General features: G+C 37.4%; 1 protein-coding gene across 1 annotated transcript in view; it reads right to left on the bottom strand.

Moving 5' to 3' along the window:
• SUCLG2 (succinate-CoA ligase GDP-forming subunit beta) overlaps positions 1–13,458 on the bottom strand; it is a 131,686-nt gene that overhangs the window by 51,019 nt on the left and 67,209 nt on the right. The window contains exons 7-9 of the mRNA XM_055804447.1: positions 11,334–11,430; positions 5,675–5,836; positions 4,023–4,165 (exon numbers count right to left, since the gene is read on the bottom strand). Coding sequence (XP_055660422.1) covers positions 4,023–4,165; positions 5,675–5,836; positions 11,334–11,430 — 402 coding nt within the window. The remainder of the gene's footprint in view (positions 1–4,022; positions 4,166–5,674; positions 5,837–11,333; positions 11,431–13,458) is intronic.

Below are 13,458 nucleotides of genomic sequence, written 5' to 3'. Positions count from 1 at the left end.
CTGCTCAGCTTGGTAAGTATGCGAGAGTACTCGGGGGTGAGGCAGGGGACAGCCCGGCATCACTCAGAACCTCTGAAATGCTGATGGAAACAAACCTCTTCTACTTGACTGTGGGACAGAGAGGAGCAACGAAGCTCCTGCAGTTCCTCCCAGCACCCTGAACACCCAGAACTGAGCCATCTTCCCCTTTCCTGTTACTACCTGAAAAGAGGGAAGACAGTTCATTTTCTGCCAATGCAGATGCATGGCACAAACTCATAGAGACAAGACAGGCAGATAGGAGGACAAAGAAAATAACAAAATAAAAAAAAACAAGAAAAAAACCTCTGGAATTTAGACAGTGAAAAGAAAGGAATTCAGAACCACTGCAATGACCTGTCTGACCTGGGAAGTATTGGATATGGCAGACTGCAAACAAGACCAGCAGGGTATAAAAGGGTCACTGACTTCAGAGACAGCATTTCCATCCTAAAGCTGGTGGGTAACCTTTTGCAACAAAAAACCCCAACAAACCAAAAGACAAACTTTTTTTTTTTTTTTTAAAGAATTATAGACACTGCCAACAGACAGATTAAACCAGCAGCAAACCAGCCAAGATCTTAATTTTTCCCAAAAACAATATCCCCAGCTTCACTACATCAAATCATGACATACCTGTAGTTTCTTGCTGTAACAAAACAGATGTTTTAAAGACAACTAAAGAAAGAGATCTATTTCCAAGTGCAGTTGAACGTTTATTTCTGGAAGATTTCTTCTCTTGCACTGCCCTTAACACTGCCAGTGCCACGTTTCAGTGCAGCTAGAAGACAGTGCTTCTCCATGTTACAGCCCCACAGAGTACTTTTTTTTTGTTTGCTCAGTCTTCCTCAGAGGCTCAATGTTGTTTGGAGACATTTACAACAATTAATTGCCCCTCAAGTTCCTAAGAGCAAAATTTTATCTTCTCAAACAAGGTGGGAATCAGGTTAAAGGTTAGAGGGAATTGACTGACTAGATAAGAACAGTGAATGTTGCATTAGCCGCAGTGACTCTGGGGATCACAAGCCTACTATTAGTTAAGAAAAGAGAGGATTCATTCAATTATCTTACTGTTTAGTAGTGAGCTAATAGATGTGGTGTACCAGGAGAGGAAATAACAGACATTTACTATTTTTTCTGAACAGAATGAAATAAACCCAGAATACTATTTTTTTTTTTAATAGCTAGTAAACTTCTACTAATATTCAACTGCAGAGCAGTTAGAAAAATAAGGGCTTTGCTGTTAGTCTGATATAACTACCAGGGCTTTTAAGAGTCTACTATTATGTACTGAGATATCAGTATATCTTCCCTAATCTTAACTTAATCTCATACATATTCATCAGTTACTGTTAGGAGTTTTTTCACCTGATGCTGCATTGAACTGAAACAGTATTGCTGATGGTCACAGTGACATAAAGCAAAGGCAAACCCAGTCAAACTGAAAGGGCTAAGAAACAGTTCAGAAGTGACTCACTGAAACGTGGCAAGCCTCTCGGGGATAAGAGCTGTGGTATGACTGGTCATGAGCAGGGCTAGGCTCAAAAGAACTAATGCTAATTTAAAAATGTGCGACAGCATTTAATCTCGACAAAAACACAACGTCTGTGGCCAACAATGCTGTAACTTACGCACAAGCATCCAGGTTTGCTATGGACTATATTCCCTGGATCATGTAGCTTTGAGGAGCACCCTCTTTCCCCTGCACCATACCAGATGACAGAGTCTAGCAGGACTCTAAGCAGTCATCCTTCCTTTTTTTCCTGGAGTGCAATAGAGAGAATGGGCAAAAGAGAAATGCAATGGAGCTGTTCTGTGACTCTTCCTGTGAATGAAGAAAAGATCAGAAAAAGCTTTCAAAAGCAAGTGAGGACAAAACAAATCAATGAGGAACGAGTTTTGCTGCATTTAGGCTAAAGACTCCTGCATCTTCAGCCAGTCAAAGCCAGGAATGGTGCATAGACACAAGCATAAATGACTGTTTCAGGTCCTTTCCGTGCTACCTTTTACTTTACCCCACTGTCTCAATTAGCATAGCTTCCACCAGCCCTGGTGTACGCAGCTAGTGTTGAGCAGTAATATATAAGCAGAATATATAACAGAAAGAGGATACATTTACAAGTGAAATGTTGGGCATGCAGACGTTATATAGCTGAGAGTTACCGAAATGCCTTTTTGTTTTAAAATTGTTTAAACTCAGTAAGCTTCATCACCAAAATTAATACCTGCTGTTTGTGCTGTAGCAGACAGAAGAACCTATTTAGCATAGTAATAATCATCAGCTAAGTTGTGTATCTAAGACTTTACTGCACCTGCTTCTCCACCACTAACACAAGTTTCAGAACTAAATTACATCTCAGCCAAACCTTGATCATCATACAAAGCACGCCCTGCAGAACAACTCAAACATGTGCAAACAAATCTTCATGTAATGTCCTGAGAATAGCTAAAACTCACACAAATGAAGACAAGCATAACAATGTCTACCAGCATCAGACAATGAAGGAAACTATTAGGTTTTCTAGCATGAATCTCAGATTTCACCCTGCCTCTCTTCTGCCCCAGGCAAGATATCTTGCTTCTCTACTTCTCCAGGTCTGTGTTCTTTTTGGCACATCAATGACTTAAAGGTTGTAAGATTGCTAAGTAGAAGGAGACAACTAGTTCTCCTCCTCTGGGTCTTGGGAAGAACATAAACCTAGACCTCTACAAACAAAAGGTCAGCAGGACCCAGGTCTATGTGAGGGCAATAATATCCAGGAAGAATGTTTTAGATATTGCAGATTACTCTGTCTAGTACAGTTCAGCCATCAAAGTACCTCATGCCTTAAAAAGATGCAAGGAAATTTACAACTGCAAAGAGTTTACAATAGGAATTCTACCTGTGCTTATTTTGTACTGTAAATTTTCTTTCTGATCTTGCCTCGAAATTTTACTGCAAATAATACCCACTTCTATTTGAAAAATCACAACATTTTGTCACGTACTGCTGCACAGGGTATACAATTACGGCGATGTAATTTTCACAGGAAGGTGGTATTTAGAGGAGCTAATATCTCAGACAATGAACATGAGGCAAATGGATGGAAGCACAGAAAGATAAAGGAGATAAAGCCAGATCCACAAAAAGAAGCAAAATGTTGAAACTAGTATTTCAGCAGAGATGCTTAGGTGCAGATGGAAGGATGATCAAAACCCTTTGACATACTTTCATTAGTAAAAAAAAATAATCTACAGCAGCTTAAGTTCTGGCTACACACAGAAGCATAACTCTGCGTTGGCAGGGATGGTCAGGTGGCACTGTTCCAATGCCTACGCCCGATCAATATTCTCTCAGCAGATACTCCTGTCTGCAAAGGGGACCAATGACCTCATCACGCTAACATGCATCTCTAGAAATAACTTCTACTCAATACACACAGACTAACGTCTTCTGTTGTTCAAAAAGAAAAGAGCAACTGCACCTCCATCTGCAAAAGGAAGTGTTGGAACATACCAGACTATGATTCCAGCCTGTGAATGTTAATTAAACACAGACTATCCTGCAGTGCAGAATCAGACATTCTAGAAATTTTGAGCTTAAAAGAGTACAAATCAGCCTTTAGAATTAGCTATTAGCTTAATTCCCATTTTTCTTCTCACTGTACTATGGCACTAAAATACCATTACAAATGATAATTTTAAGTATCTAAATCTTCTCACAAATTCCTCTTTAGGAACTAGATTTTCAAAGTTCAGCACTGCAATGCCCAGCATTCCCACATCTGCACTTCTGTGCTCAACTGCCTTGAGAAAGTACTCATTCAAGACTGACCAGCAAACCTGAAGAGTGCAGCAGGAACTGAAAAGTCAATCCCGTGGTTCACAGTGAAATCATTTTCCTCCCAGTTGACCCCTCAGTATTCACAGCATTATCTGTGTTTTTCAGCATACCATCCACAGCCCTGTAACACAGCTATATGACTGTATGGGGAAGCTTCTGGTCCAAACCCAACATTTTTTACCTTCGGATCAGCAGTCAGCAGCTTGAATGCTTGATATACTTGTGCTTCTTTCACACCTCCACCAAGATCCAAGAAGTTGGCTGGCTTTCCACCATTCAAGGATATTATATCACATGTTGCCATTGCAAGTCCAGCTCCATTGACTGTAATTGTAAACATCAAGTGCTTATATTTCACATAAAATTATATAAGATTTGTGAAAAGGCTTAAAATGTACCAGCACAACCACATAACATGGCTCAAAACATTAAATAAATGCCTATTTCTAAATAGGGCAGTACCTACTGAAGGATATCCAATGCAACAATTAATTCAAAATCTGGCGTACACACACCAAGAGTTCTTTATGACTGTAACAATTTTAGGACTTAGATGTGCACCTCCCATTAAGCATGGTAATTGTGGAAATGCAAAACCTTCTGATTTTTTTTTTTTTTTAAAGAAAAGAAAAAAGATGACAAAATCTTCTGGGAATAGTGATTGCATCATGAGATGTGAAGGACAAATTGACTCCTTCAGCCTCCCATCATTCTGATAGGAATAGATGATGCTTTAAATCACTGTAAAACAGACAACTAAATTTTGGAGACAGATATCAGATGCTCCTGAAACTGCCTTTTATTTTGCATTTGCACAAAACCAGAAGCATTCCCATGGGCATGAATATTTTCTAAGTGAGGAAAAGTACATGAGAATTATCAGTCCCCATAAAGTTGCTTGTGCTGGACAAAGCAAGGTTTCTGTGTCACCTGTAATTTGACAGCAATATACCTAATACTAAAAAACATAATGTAGTGCTGCCAATTATTGTTTGGGGGTTTGGGTGGGGTTTTTTTTGCAATTTTTGTTTGTTTGGTTTGGTTTGTTGGTTTGGTTTTTTTTACATTGAAATTAAAGTCTCACTGACACTTACTGAATCAACTGCAACACATTATCAGTGTCTTCTAGAGTTGTGGTTAGAGTACACGTCTAAGCAATGAAAATCCTGGACGTTTTCTCACCAAGCTTAGATAAAATGCCTAATTCAATTAGATTTATAATAAAATGTACTGGCAAAAAGAATCTGTACAAAATGAGAATTATTTAGAGCATAGCTGACTTTTTTACTTATCTCTTCTAAACAGAAGAGTAATTTATGTTTTACAGAAACTTCAGGAAAATAAAAAGATGTTATTTTCCTCTTAACAACCAAGCTGCTTCTTTAGCAGCTTTCCTTAAAGGGAAATGGAGTTCAACATTCAACTGTAAGTGGGAATACCATGTTTTTACACACACACTTTTGCAGTGTCTTTTAAGTAACAGTCTCATTTTTTTAAATTAATGATCACATTTTGATGACTTTTCTTGTTTTAATTACTGGGAAGACCAACTGCATCAGCTTAAAAACTCAGAACGTAGAACCCCTGCAGGCTTCTCCCTTAGCCTGCAGTGTCTCTGACACCACACATGCCTTCCTGTCTGCTGTGGCCTTCATCACTGTTTCAACACAATTTTAGTTTCATTCCTGCAAGAACCTGTGGAAGGACAGACAATCTCAGCAAAACAGACTAAAATACTGTCAAGGGTAGATTGAATGTCAGAGTGTAAACAAAGTCTATAACACTGAACAAGGATGAATTGGTCTTCAAATGTTCTTTTTTATTTGTTCTTACCAAAGCAAGCAATATTTCCATCCAGTCCTATATATTTTAAGTCATATTTGGCAGCTTCATTCTCTATAGGCTCATTTTCAGACTTGTCATCCATGGCAAATATTTCTTTTTGCCTAAATTCTGCATTGTCATCAAAGTTTATCTTGGCATCAAAACAAACAACTACAAAAAAAAAAGCGACATAACAACATATAGGCATTTAGAGATTACAGTTAAGTCAAAACGTCTGAAATACTACGACTAGTATAGCAGGGAGCGGGAGAAGGTTGCTTGGGGACTGATGCTGCTTCCAACATGATCAGCTGAAGTTCTAGTGTTGAGTCCAGTAGAGAAGGGCAAGTTTTCCTTAAATCCTATACGGAGAAAAGGTACAGCAAGCATCTCCATATTACAGTCACATGCCCTTGTCACAGGATGATCTTCTGTGTTTGCTTTAAACAAAATTCCCATAATTTTTTTTAGATTTTATGATTTGGATGGGTGGTCTGCAGTAATATCATAAGAGAATCTACTTTCAGTGTTTTGAAAGCATGGCAGATATGACAAGTAAGAGGTTAGCAATCCAAAGCAATGTTTGGTAAGATGTAGTCATTTATAGCTGAACCATACAAAATGCTTTCCTTAGCCATATTTTTAATTTATAACGTTAGCTATACACACATTATTTCCCTGAAGATCTGAATTAACACAGCTTTTCTCCAATGTATGTTAAAAATGATCAAAAGATGACTTTTAAATAAAGAAAATTTGAAGAGTAAATAGGACATTGATGAGAAGTTTCAACATCCTCTATGGTTGTAAAAACAAATCAAGAAGTAGCTAAACCTGACTATATTAAATAATAGATACTAGCTAGTAGACATAAAACCACCAGTAACAAAAACACATGTAGACTGAGCTGGTTATTTGCCTATTTACTGACTCATTATTTCTATGGGTTTGCATAGGCAAACACCTCATTAGATTAAAATGGTCTAAGTAAATGTAAGAGTATATGCTTATTTCACTATTTAAGTAATTTGGCTTGTACTATACCCAGATTATAATTACTGACTGAAATAGAATTGGGTTCTCAATGCAAACAAGTCAGATTTAAGTGCCTTTAAATGCTGCTTCCATAAAAATACAACAGTTTTATTTTCTGCTGTGTTTTGATTCATATTGCCATGTGCACACGTACATGGTATGTGTACACATACTCCTGAGGACTGTATATGTCTCTGCAACTAGAGGTCAATTACAATTAAAAAGACAATTTTTAGTCCTTGACATTGATACCTATCAATTAAAATAACTAATAACACTACCTTTCTTGGTGGACAAATGCTTATCTCTCTTTTTTAATATAGGAGAAAATATCTAAGCAAACAGCAAACAAAACATTTACACAAATAGGAGAGTCTCAATTGCACAGGGTTTTTGTGTTTCGGTTTTCTAATGTTGCTGGGGTTTCCCTGGTTTTGGGTTGTGGTTTTTGTGTTTGGGTTTTTTGGGGGTTTTTTTTGTGTGTGGTGGGTTTTTTGTTTGTTTTATTTTTTTGAATATTTGATTTGTAGCCAACATCAGATTAAATTAAAACAGGAACAAATTTCATTCAGTGACTGCAGTTTCAAAAAACTATTCATGAGTGTCTGTGCATAATAAATGTCTCTTGGAAGAGTCTACATCTTACCTGGTCAACCATCATGTGGGAATCTGCCAAAAGGAGAAAAATCTGAAGTTCATAATATGCTTCTACTGTACTAGAGCTGCTTTTTTTTTTTTTTTTTAAACAATGAACTAAGACCTGTACTATTTCTCTTCTCCAAGCTTTCAGTTCCTTAAATGGCTAAAACAACTCAAAGGTAGAGTAAAACTGCAGATTCAGAGCTCTGTTTACCTTAGACACAAACGTCTTCAATGTCACATTAATAGAACCTCTTTTCTACAGAACATGCATCTTTAACAAAGGCCACGTTGTACAAAGTAGCAGGAAAAACATCTATTAATATTTATCAAACTATTTTCACCATCAAAAGCACATTGTTACATGCATGATAAATTATACAAATGGAATTTTCTTCTAAACAAATATCAAAGAAAGCTCCAACAATTATATTGATGGAGTACTTGTGCTGGTTTTGCCAGCAGTGTAGGATTTTTGTCATCTGCCAATTCAGCAGCTTACAGTGAGAGCAAACACAACAAAAAAACCCCAAAGAAATGTGCAGTTACAGGCTTCTAACCCAACAATGTTAACAAAGAATTTGCTACAGAACTAAACAAAACAAAATACATACAACAATGTATTTTCTAACGAAAATTCACACAAGTAAAAAACACAGCAAGAAAGAAACCAATTTTAAGTGTTACTTTGACAGGAATAATGGTCTTCATACAGAGACTTATATTTTATCATTAGAAATAACTGTATTAAGCTACTCAAGTGTTCTTCCATTTGTTTTATCTTTTCTTTAAGACATTTCAGTTGGAGAAACTGCTAGCAAAAAAGAAATAAGCACAGGAAGACTTCTGTGTTTTCCTGCTAGTGAGATGGCTTTCACAGCTTGAAACACACTCTGTTTCTGCTCCTCAGCTTCCTGGATGCGGAACACATGCGGAAAAACCTCTGAGAAACCAGCACAAAACCTCCTACAATCCCCTAGATAAAGCCCTCTTCACTAAATATGCACAGCCATTCCCGAAAAGCCGAGTTAGTAGCTTATCCACATCAGTTCAATTTTTCCACGGGTCCACCTCGCAGCACTCCAGCAAGAATGCAAAGCTAGAACCACCACGGTTCTTCTGGACCTTTTAGGACCATCAGTTTTGTTTCCTCTCATTCCTAACTGTCCTCTCTCCTTCACTTGCCCCTACTTGTCTACCAATTTCCCCTCTGTCGGAGGCCAGCCCAAATCATCTTCAGCGCCTCAGCGATGCCCCTCTTCTGTTACCTGACAGCGCTGTCTCTGCCCTTCTCACGTCCTTCACAGTGCCTGTACCAGTCTACAGTGTCCACTCACTGACACCCGAGATGTACTTAAAAGGTCTCCCTTGCAGGACTGCACGGCTGAGATGATGTAGGTATTGAAATGGGGATTCTGTCCTTTGCTCTGCCAAAATAACAGAATAGTCAAGTGCCTCTATACTAGTCATCTGCACTAGTTTTGAACCAGCGAGTGCGAATACCAGAACAGCCTAGTCCTCGCACAAAGCTCACCTCGAGCTCTTTTCCTTGCCTGACAGAAGGCAGTTGTCATCGATGGCCCAATTTCTGACACCCAACTGAGCAAAAGGACTACTGGGTACCGTTCATCTTCAAAAGGTCAAAAGTCTCATGTGTTACACGTGGCTCGAACTTTGAAAATCCAGACACTTCATATCACAAGGCTCTATTTCATTATCCTGCTTTAACTTCACTGTGCAACACAAACCAAGAATGCCCTCCTCACCTCATTCCCAACTGGTTTTAATGAGGACAATGGATCTATTTAAATGGTGGGGAAACCCAACAGACTGTTGGGTTCTGAAGGTAAACTTTCCATTTCCATTTCAAGTACAGCCTACGATAGAACTACACCAGTGCACATCAGGGCTTTTTGTTTCTTTCCCGAGACACACATTTCACAAATTGCCTAAGAACTAATGGAGTTAGAGTTAGCTGCTAAGAATTTAACTTACATTTATTAAGCTGAGTGAGGTTTACAGTGCAGAAACTATTGATTCAATGTGCACATTAGTATGGTACTTCAAACAAGCTGGAAATCTGAGCACACCGTGCTGCGACAGATTCTCAAATAAAAAGAGTTAAAGCATGTGGTGGAAATCATTCTCATGAGGTAAACCCTACCCAGACAGCTAAAGGTTTCTGGGGGCAAGAAAACCCAACCTCCACACTCCCACCAAGAAGGAATTCAAAAAAGGTCTGCTATCAAAGCAGAACTGACACATTCAAACCATAAATAAGTTCTAACTTAGTTTAACCTGAAAATAACTCATAACAAAAAAAAAATATTAACATACTTGATAATTTTTATCATTGTCTTTGAATTATCCTCATATAATTCATTAGAAAAGATATTCTTTGTTGTATTTGTTTTTAAAATGTTACTTTACAAGTGGGCATTTTAGTGCCTCAGAGTCTATTTTATAACAGAGAACACCATCTTTTAATATGCATTAATAAAACAGGGTGGGGCAGGATTTGTTTTACATCTTTTACAGCTTTTCAGAGTTCATTATCAGCAGAATTTTCCTTTTAAGCTGTGGACAATTCCCTGCCAATTCTTTTGCATTTGTTTTGTTTTATTTTTAAATAATAAGGGGAAACCACAGTTGGACAATTGGAAGAGATTGCATAGCTCCTAGCCACAATTCAGCTTCTGAATTCCTGGCAACTGAGCCAAAAATATGGATTTTTACTGAAAAGCTAAAAACTAATTTTACGAACTAGCTATGGGTACATCAAAAGTATTTTTAAAATGCTAATTCTTTCAGTTGGTACTGACTCCTATGAAGAACTTATGTTCTTAACCGACAGAGCACTGATCTTTTTCCAAAAGTTTCCAGAAGAGCAATTAAGCAGCTACATTCCTAATGTCTGATAAAACGGGTAAAAGCTTTCTCTTTCCATTTTCTGATTTCCGCTTTAATCTGTAGGCATAAAAGTTGGTGAAAAACTGGAATTGCCTTTATTGACAAACATTGATAAAGAATACTCAAGAAACACCCACCAGCACTTCCCAATGTCAAAGACTCCTTTCAAATCACAAAATGATACTGTAGGTTGGGCCTCTACTAGGAAGTTACTAGAGCTTGTGAACCACAGCCCTTGACACTGAAGTCTCAGCTAGCTCCCCCTCATCTCCACAATTCATCTTTATCCATTTAAATCACAGTCAAGAAATACATAGGGAAAGAGCATGAACACGAAAAATTATTGGAGTGAATGCATGAATAAAAATGTTCTGACACCCAATGAAACAGCAAGGTGGTAACTATAATCCACCTGGATCAGCCCTACTCTATTTCAATATACCACAGGTATCTTTAGTTCCTCCTCTCTTTGGAAGGAAAGGTTTCAGCTGGAAAATGAACTACTAGAATGACGTGAAGGTTAACCCAGCTCATTTTTAACATATACCTTCTTAGCCCTGTATTCATGGTGGAAGCAGATCAATTATTCTTTTTCTTCCCAAAGGACATAGCTAAGTGTGAGTTCCAGCTGGAATTTTTCCTGCTATTAGGCTGCAGAGTCATGCACTTAATATTTTAACTTACCTATTTTTGCGAACATAAAAAAACCAAGATTCTTTCCACACAATCCCAGTAATTCTAGCAGCATTAACAAAAACAAAAAGCTCACCCAAACAAAAAAAAAAACAAACCCAAAACAAAACTAAGAAAAACTCAACTTTGTAGAAAGAGCAGAAGAGCAGAAAATATTGCTGTTTCTCATCAAGCATAACATGTAGAAGCCAATACTTCCAGCATTTGGATGAAATAACAAAAGGTATTGAAATGTAAAATATGCCATGGGAATATTTATGAATGTTGCTTAAATTACATTACAAAATGAAATTAATGCAAAGCTGTTGTTACAGCCTTCTATGCAATTTAATTTATAGTTTGCATAAATAAAGAATTATAATGCATTCATTTGTTTCCTTCAATTTCTTACCTTGCCCTTCTGGAGTTTCACCAAAGGGATTCACTTCAACCTGAGTGGCATCAATTTTCAAGAAAAGATTATACAGCTTCTTAATTTGATCTGCTGCCTAAATTTGATCAAGCGATTTACAATTACCACACAGAAAAATAAGAAGTTAATGTTTTCAAGGCAAAGGTAAACCATTATTGTTTATTTTTTATGTATTAAATTGCACACTGGCTCTAGATAATTACTGCCTTTATTTCTGTTTTCTTAATCATATTTATACAGTATCTAAAATAGCTGTAATGCAGCACCATGATACTGCATAACATTTAGTAAATGTGCATTTAAAGGTTACATGAACTGGAGATTTTCTACAAAATAAACAGCACGATTACAGTGACAAGTTTAATTTGAAAAGTGCCCAAGAGTTCATAATGATTTATTCTCCTGTGTGCTGAGATCTAAGTTGCATCCACGTTGATCAATCTAAATTCAGAAACCATAAAACAGTATGTGCACATCAGTGACTTTAGAAAAAATATAAGTTTCTCCTTCCTACATCAGTCTGAAATGTTTTCTTAAAGGAATTATCAGAAGCACACTTCTTTACTCTTTACAAGATATTCTTGCTTTTTCCTTATTGTTCCTCACCATCTCTCTCTGTCTGGTTCTGCAGCCAAAAGTATTGTGACTGACTACTGACTTCCAAGTCTCTTGTTCTTAGAACATCCTTCCATTAATAAAACAACTTAAACAGCATCAATATGAATGTGCATAAAAAAACCCTCTTTGGTTCATTACACACTGACAACCTATTAGCTGAAATAAGTTTGCAGATGAAGTGCACTAATAAAGAACCATTCAAATTTGTTCATTATTGATCAGTTAACTGAAGTACACAAAAAAATATTTGGGACCTTTCTTAATAAGCAGAGTGTGTGAGAATAAAAAAAAACCAAACAAAAAACACACACACCCCACCCCACAGGAGTCAGCTTTCTTCCACAATGTCATTTGTAACAAATGAAATACTATGACTGGAAAGACTCAACTCCAAACCCAGTTTTTGTTTGGACCAAAACGTCAAAGAGTTTAAAGAGTTACAGTTTGGAAGCAGCATACAAATTGCTTATGAAGTCTTCCCTACTCAAAAGTCAGCAGCTGAAGCATTCTTAGTGGTTTTGACTTTAAAAAAAAAAATTATCAGTTATAAATCTGCAGCTACCAAGGCAGCAGTTTCCTTGGCATGAACACTCGGGTTGACAAACTATCCTACTACCACATGGGCAGGGCTGTCGACAGCGACGCTAGGGAGAAGTCCCAGCGTGCAACCCCACGTTGATTCTGGGCAACCTGAAAAGCTGTTGTTGCCCTCGTACACTGCTGTAATTTTAGCAGATCACCAGAATCGCTTAACTTTTATTAAGGGCTGCTCCATCTTTCAGCAGCTCTCTGAATCAGGCAGCTTAATGTCAACACTTCTCTTTCTCAAGGTCTACAAGCGCTGAGCATCTTCGAAGCAAAGCATAAAATCCCAGCCTAGAAATTGTGAATGTATAAGTAAATACTAGGATTTGTCTGAATAAAAACTATGTCCCTATGCGTCAGTAAATTCCTTTGAGTTGACAGCACAAGGAAAGAAATGCATTCACTGCAGCATTATTTAAATGTATTGTTGAAAAGTCCATATATTGCTGTTAATTATTAAGTACCAGAACTCTTCAAGGGTTGAAAGGTTCTGCATAATCATTCCTCCTCATTCGATATGCAGCTAAATCTTCAAATGTGTGTTAATCAACTTAATGATTATGCATTTGTTAATTGCACGGTTGGGATAGAAAATAATTAAAACTGTTGAATTAAAAATAAAGGATCTCTAAAAAAATGACAGTTTGATACTATGGAAAAAAACAAACCAACAACAAACAACCAGGCAAAAGTAGCTTTAACAAGCTTTCTCTTCACTGCAAAATTATTCATAAAGGCAAAAGATCTTGTGTATTTGTGTACAATATGGAATTCCCATATATATATATATATATGTATAGGGAAGAGATACTGAAAAGACAAGTTGGCAGCCTTTTGGATTTTAAGTTGAAGGTGGGTGGGTGTGTGTGGGTGTGTGGGGGGTGTGTGTGCGTGCGTGTGC

This window comes from Falco peregrinus, chromosome 5, assembly GCF_023634155.1.
Source record: "Falco peregrinus isolate bFalPer1 chromosome 5, bFalPer1.pri, whole genome shotgun sequence".
NCBI classification, from domain to species: domain Eukaryota; kingdom Metazoa; phylum Chordata; class Aves; order Falconiformes; family Falconidae; genus Falco; species Falco peregrinus.
This window is presented reverse-complemented; position numbering and strand designations above follow the sequence as displayed.